The sequence below is a fragment of the Monopterus albus genome, unplaced genomic scaffold (assembly GCF_001952655.1).
Source record: "Monopterus albus unplaced genomic scaffold, M_albus_1.0 scaffold4.1, whole genome shotgun sequence".
NCBI classification, from domain to species: Eukaryota; Metazoa; Chordata; class Actinopteri; order Synbranchiformes; family Synbranchidae; genus Monopterus; species Monopterus albus.
In genome coordinates, this window is record NW_018127884.1 from 5,332,189 (window position 1) to 5,339,561 (window position 7,373).

The window sequence follows — 7,373 nt, forward strand, 5'->3', positions numbered from 1 at the left end:
AGGGCTGTTAAAAATAAAAAAAAAAAAAAAAAAAAAAAAAAAACCCGGAAAAGGGCTGATTCAAGGCAGTAAAATATGAGGAACCACCAATAAAGACCTGGCTGCTCTGACTGACTCACTGAATCTTTATGTGCTGCACAAAAACACATCACTTACTCACTTTGACAAGTAGCCGAGGCATGAGGGCTCCAGGAAGAGACAATCATACTTTCTGATAAACAATGAGCATCACTGTCGGGACTCAGTCCTACAAGAAGCTGCCAGACTGTTGTAAACTAAGGCAATAATGAGAATAAGGGGAAAAGATGTTGAAGAGGCAGATTTGTGTTACACAGGTTATGTGCACTACTGCCCTGCTTAAACACTGCTTTTGCTAAATAAGAACCAGCACAATATGGCATCTGCTTAAAATCTGGAATGCAGGGTTGAAACATGTACATATTCAACCAGACTTTAGTACTGTACAGTAAACATTGGCATCCGTTCTAGATACTGCTTTGGTCAAAAGCTGGGTAATAAAAATACTTTTGTAAATTTTTTACTATTTAGTCAATTCTTAAGCTCAGTTTTGGTCATGAGTTGACTAAGCCTCAGAGAAAGACGAGTGCCAACCTTTACCATTGTCTGCTGGCTTAAAAAATTTATTCAATTAATATGCAAACAATATTCAGAGGAATATTTCTTCAAATATTAATCTAAATAAAACAATCAGTTGATTATCAAGGTTAATGGTGGTTAATTTTTGATCAGCTAAAAGATTGACAGATTTTATATCAAGGGTTTTACATAACAAGAAATAGAAAGCCAGACTGTAATATGCCTCCATGGCTGCATGGAGTTCTGCTGTACACACTTTCTGTCAGGTTACAGTACAGGTGCAGCAGAAAGAGGTGTCTGCTACTTGTGCTGGCATGGCCATCTGTTACATCACTTACCTGGAGGGCACAGTTCATCATACGAATGATGTAGTCAAACTGTTGGTGGTCAAGTATGGCGCGGTTCTGCTGAACGTGATGACTCAGTTCCTCAGTCAGACACTGGCGAGCCGTCTTGCCTTTCAATGCACGCAGTGCGGCCGGTAGCGTCTGTTAAGGGAAGGGTCGATGAACAGGGTTTTAGAAAAATAAAAACATAAAGTGTCTGACCTGTCAAAAGAGATTGATCAAGGGCAGAGAGAAGGCAGTCAACAATCTGTGATAGAGATGTAATGATATCAAAAACTCACGATATGATACTGCATAAATAAAAAGTCCAAAATACAATATTTGGCATGATATATAAAAAACTATGAAAAATGTTAAATAATAAAGCAGCAATGTTTTGTATAATTTTCCTTCTAACTTAACGTGCTCCTACACTCCTTTATTAAAATGAAATTGTTTAAGAAACAGAGAAAAGACTAAAGATGGCTACTAAGTGGTTGGTTTTGCATTTGTGTGTCCACTTTGGTTGCCCATCTCTGTTAAAATGTTGCACACAGTCATGTCCTGCCTGTTTTTGCGAGATCTATCCAGGACTGTGTCAGTCCTAAACAGGGCTAGTATTGCCTTCGTCTGGCAGTATTTGCAAATTGTTTGTCAGTTTTCTTGCTGCCTGTGTCATTTCTTGAAACAGTAAAACTGAAATGTGGCCACACAACAGCTCTAAAAGTCGCCAATGGAGCATCGCCTACGTCAGTTTCAAACTGTTCAAAAAAATGGGACACAACCTTGTTTCTAGAAATTTGCAGGCGTTTTGTGAAAGCGGACCCTTATTTAATGAACTATTAATGAAGAGAAAACATTTTTATTGTTATCTAATCGCTTGCAACAATACCTCCAGCTACTTTGACCTGCTGAATTGTTAACAGTGTTCACTCTGAAAATTTGAAGGTGAAGGCTTCAGAGGATATAAGCTATGCAGGCATGAATAACTCTATGAAGGTACAGTGATACAACCAACCACCCTATTTTAAACACATTGCATGCATTTTGGGCATCTCACATGGGTATAGATGCTTCTAGAGACAAACTCAATTTGACAGGAACTGATCAATCTCTGTGTTACAACAACAATTATTGCCTATAAAAGTTATTAAGCTAACATGGATTCAGAGAGTGTTTAATATACTGTAGGTCCTATTTATTTCTGTGTTTGAGTGTCAGCTGGGAGGTATTAGCATGATGACGGTGTGGAGTGATCTACAGCTCGACAGCATGTCAGAGTGGTATAACACAAAAGGACAGAGTTCTCAAGTTAATGAGATTATTTAGAGGTTGATTAGCTCCCCCGATGAAAGACACTGTGCATCACCTTTTCAGTCTCCAGGATCTTGTTGTCAAAAATCAAGGAAATGCAGCTCCGCACAACCTCCAGCCTGCGAGCGCTGTTAAAAACGGAGCCACACTTACCCACAAAGGACACTGGAGGAGAGGAGAGGAATTACTGCAGGTTAAAACTATAGCTGCTGCAAAACATCAGAACGTTTTCACAAGTCACACATTTGTTTTGAGGATACCATTTATGTTCAATCTATAACTGTGGGAAAGATTTAACCAAAAAACAAAAAACAAATTGGCAAATTTCAACACTCCTCAGGAAGTAGTAAATATCTGCATCTTCACACCTCAAGTATTAGCATTACTAGCAACATGTGTAAACACACAGCTGACTGCGTGTGTGAAAGAGCAGCAGCCCCTCCCTCCTTTAAATAGAGATAAACAGAGAAAAAGTACAGTGGAAAAACAAAGCAGGATGGTCTGTATCAACTCCAGAGGCTATGCTTGGTGATGGTTAAAGGAAGTATGGGGTACATCGCTCGTTAGATTCCGATAGTGGAAACGTAGCACAAGTGAATATTCACATCACCACAGCAGTACCCTGTGTACTGTATATTACAGGAGTTTAAAACTGGCCATACCAACAGCTGGTCCGGCAGGTACAACACACTTCCTCTCAGCACGTGTAGGAGGAGGTATATTACTGAGTTTTGCCACACCCTCTTGCAGCATCTTTTCCACCTTATCATCATCCAGCAGAGGGAAAGGTACTTGGTGCACGCGCAGGTGGGATCCTTCTGATGGCCGAGGCACCTTCTGGAATGCCATGTGGGGGTTTGGGTTCTCCTACAGGACATCCGCCAGGGAGCAATGTATTAAAAGGATACACAGCTGTATATACACTCACTGGCCACTTTATTAAGTACACCTGTACAATTGTATGCAATTCAACGCAACACTTCCCCCTTAACACCTGTGTTTATGAAGCTCAAAATGTTTCAGTCTTTGGTGAGACTGTCATAAATGTATAAATTCAATTATATGTTTATTATTGAGGTCATAGTTAAAGGTGGTGTTGTACTGGACTATGTTATATTCAGAGGTGTTCCTAATATTCTTTAACTACAACTTCTGGATACGACTACAATAACTGGATACAACTGTACAGGTGTACCTGATAAAGTGGCCGGTTAGCGTATGTACAGTGAATATACAACCAAACACATGTAGAGCATGCAAAAACGAGAAGGTCTATATGGTGCAACACCAATATTTACTTGCATTACGCCTTACATTTCTGTACAGCTGCTCAGAGAGCTCCCTGATGTGTTTCTGCAGCTTGGCAGGGCTGATTTCTTCTTCCTTAAAGCTGTCAATGTCTAAGGCCACCAGCTACCAAACACATAAGTGACAAACACACAAACAGGGGGGGGGGGGGGGCATTCAGAGGTTTTACTGATGAACAGTGTTCCTGCAGGACAGTCCTAACTGATACTGACTTTAATCAACTGGTTGAATATTTAATATACTGGATATCACTTTGTGTAAAAAGTTAGTGTATAAACTTCAATAAAAAGTGAAGACTAATAAAATGGAGCATCACGGTACAGTACCTCATCAAAGAGATCGCAGGCTCGGTAAGGAGGACCTCTGTCTGAAACAAAGCCAGCGAAGGCCATGCCATCCAGAACCTTGGTCAGGAAATCATTCTCAATGAGGCCTCGCTGGCCAAGGAAGGCAGTCTGGATAATGTCAAAATTAGAGTAATTACAATCCCACAAAGATGGGAGCAATGTAATTTTGTGCATATGGATATACTGTGAGCTGAAAAACAAGCATAGTAAAACAGCATTACAAACAAAAATATCTCTGCAAGGGGGCTTGAGACCAGCATCTTTTATCACTGAAATCATGGATAACGTCTTCAGCATGTACAATAAGCAAAAATAAATCTAGTTACAAATGAGTACATGCAAATTAGTTTCATTTACTTTATGCTTAATTATTTGTGCATGTGGGTGGAAGAGATACGACACAGTTCACTCAAGCCTTCCCCACTCTGATTCCAGGCGGCTAAGCAGAGCGTTTGTTTATAATGTGATCCATGTGGGGTACTTTGAGGATGTTGTGCTAAGGAGTTACCACGGAAACACCGCAGACATGAACAAACAAAAAACCTGGCACAAAACAAAAATGTAAACCTAATACGTTTCATACGGCCTAATGCCGGGCTTTGCCCAGAGTTACAGGACTGTGTCCGAAGCTTCCATAAACAAAAAGACAGCATCACAAGAGAGTCTTATGGCCTCAACAACACATTTAAAACAACACGCATACTCACACTAACATGTACTACACAGCCCTGACACGCTGATCTGTCAGGTCTTTACCACATGTTTCATTCCAAAACATTCTTGGCAGATTAAAAGAACAATGTGTTTGCAGAGCAGCATATCCTAAAGGAGTTTAATCTAAGGTCGCATAGTGGAAAAAAATGTTTATATTGTTGTTTCACTCCATCATTATCTCACCTTGTGAAAATGAATAACAGGTTCAGAATGGATGCGGATGAGCTGCAGGCAAGACCTGTAGCCCTGGAAGAGTTGTGCAAACAGCCTGAGAAAGACGGCCCTCACCTCCTTGTCCTGAAAACACACACACACACACACACACACACACACACACACACAAATCAAACTGCTATACCACAACTGCAGTCTGATAAGTTAATGCAACAAATAATATTTGTTATTAATGGTTTACTGTCAGTGTCTTCATTCCAGTGCTGACCTTTTCATGATAACAGATTTTTTTCTGATGAAGGCAAACATGTGGGAGTAGGCCTCTCCTTTTGATGAGACACCCTGAGGATCATGAATGAAGGGAGGGCATGTGATAGCCATGCTGACTTACCAACAACTTGAGGTTGGAGGGTGCAGTGCGAGGTGGAGGGAATGCATTGTCTGCTATCTCCAGATCAGGATGTAAAACCTGAGAAAAAATAATCTCCAGATGTTTAATTTGTTTTCATTGAACAGATAACTGCAACAGCAACAGAAGTGAACATTCTTCATGCATGATAGGTACAGTAACAGGACATAACAGCATGCCACAAGAAGTGCCACATGATTTGATAAAGAAAGAAAAGTAAGCACATCAATATTACTCGCAGTCACTAAAGAATGACTTGAGTAAATGTCTTATCTGTGTATTAATACAAGACTGTGTGCAAAAGACAGACAAATTTACAGATGCTAAACAAGGACATAGTGTGTTTTGGTGTTCAAAGTTGAATGATTTCATGAATGAATTCATTTTTGCTCACTCAATTCAAATGCCATCATACTGTATTTTCATTACTGGGGTAACAAGGCTGAGCCTGAATGTGTGCCATCGGTGCTTACCAAGGACAGAGCGGTCTGTGTTTGTTGTAGGAGAGGTTCAGGGAGCAGGGACAAGTGGATGCACTCAGGAATCTTTATTGTTCCTCCATCCAGGTCAGCAATAATAACATCCAACTAGTGAACACACATAAAACACTGACAGGTCAGATGGTGTGATTGCAGCTGCAGGGAGTTCTGTGAGGAACAATGCATTTGCCTGATGAGGGTCAGCTGAAACCAGCTAAATCAACATGTTGTTGAAAGGCAGGTTCTTTAATCTTCATGCTTAAAAACCAAACTGCCTGTTACTGTAAATTAAAACTTTCCTGGTTGCCTGTTACTGTAAATTAAAACTTTCCTGGTCAGTAAAAAGTTGTAAAATGTCCCAATGAATCATCACCTAAGTGCATGAAAATAAACAAAAACTTTCCACTGTTTGTTAATAATTCACAAGTGTTTGAAAGCTCCCAACAATTTATGATCTTTAACTACCCCATGCCAGTAAGAGAGATTGCTGGAGGTCTGTGACACATCTGCACTCACCAGATCCTGGATTTCATTCTGAAACATGGAGTGGACTCCAATGATGAAGGGAGTAGGTGAGCTCAGCACCTCCAGTAGTCGTGAAGGTAGAACCGGTATGTACGGGTAACTGAATACATGAGAGGACACTAACAATGAATGCACATAATATGTTCAACAAGACTGTGAGGACAGATAAGGAGCAACTGCAGGACCACTGGCAAACCGAGAGTAATAAACACACTTTCCTGCCAGGAAGTGGATTTGTTTGAGTGTGTGTTACTGTGAAAATGAAGCTCAAATGTTTAAACTTACATTAAGTGATAAGATAGCAGTAAAGATTGAAACTGCACATGACTCTCAGATACATTTTGCAATCACCATCATCATCATCATCATTTACAAGCTTTGGAAATTTCACATTTTCACCAGAAACAAGGACTCTGTAACACAGGCATTGATTCAGTACTGATGCAAATTAAAATGATACACTTCCACAGACTATACTGTATGTGCATAAAAAAAGTGTTGAGAAAGACGATTAATAATGAGGGAGTGATTGCCAAATTATAGGGACTCAGACATAGCCAGATAATCTCACACATCTGTGTTACTTACAGAAAGCAGCCTTTTATAACAAGGAGACACAAAATGTATTTATTTATTTATTATCTAACTTAATTAATACTTTGTCACATTTTGGAATGGCTGAAGTAATTTTGTGATTTACAGTGGGTACGGAAAGTATTCAAACCCCCTTATATTTTTCACTCTGTTATATTGCAGCCATATGCTAAAATTATTTAAGTTCATTTTTTTCCTCATTAATGTACACACAGCACCCCATATTGACAGAAAAACACAGAATTTTTGACATTTTTGCAGATTTATTAAAAAAGAAAAACTGAACTATCACATGGTCATAAGTATTCAGACCCTTTGCTGTGACACTCATATATTTAACTTAGGTGCTGTCCATTTCTTCTGATCATCCCTGAGATGGTTCTACACCTTCATTTGAGTCCAGCTGTGTTTGATTATACTGATTGACCGTGATTAGGAAAGCCACCCACCTGTCTATATAAGACCCTACAGCTCACACTGCATGTCAGAGCAAATGAGAATCATGAGGTCAAAGGAACTGCCTGAAGAGCTCAGAGACAGAACTGTGGCAAGGCACAGATCTGGCCAAGGTTACAAAAAAAAAATT

The 7,373-nt window shown here is 39.7% G+C and overlaps 1 protein-coding gene across 2 annotated transcripts in view; it reads right to left on the minus strand.

Moving 5' to 3' along the window:
- Positions 1-7,373, minus strand: part of sbf2 (SET binding factor 2) — a 95,853-nt gene that overhangs the window by 40,993 nt on the left and 47,487 nt on the right. For both annotated transcript variants that reach the window (XM_020606097.1, XM_020606104.1), the window contains exons 8-16: positions 6,185-6,293; positions 5,663-5,776; positions 5,172-5,249; positions 4,790-4,903; positions 3,872-4,000; positions 3,552-3,650; positions 2,900-3,104; positions 2,293-2,402; positions 936-1,085 (exon numbers count right to left, since the gene is read on the minus strand). In XM_020606097.1, coding sequence (XP_020461753.1) covers positions 936-1,085; positions 2,293-2,402; positions 2,900-3,104; positions 3,552-3,650; positions 3,872-4,000; positions 4,790-4,903; positions 5,172-5,249; positions 5,663-5,776; positions 6,185-6,293 — 1,108 coding nt within the window. The remainder of the gene's footprint in view (positions 1-935; positions 1,086-2,292; positions 2,403-2,899; positions 3,105-3,551; positions 3,651-3,871; positions 4,001-4,789; positions 4,904-5,171; positions 5,250-5,662; positions 5,777-6,184; positions 6,294-7,373) is intronic.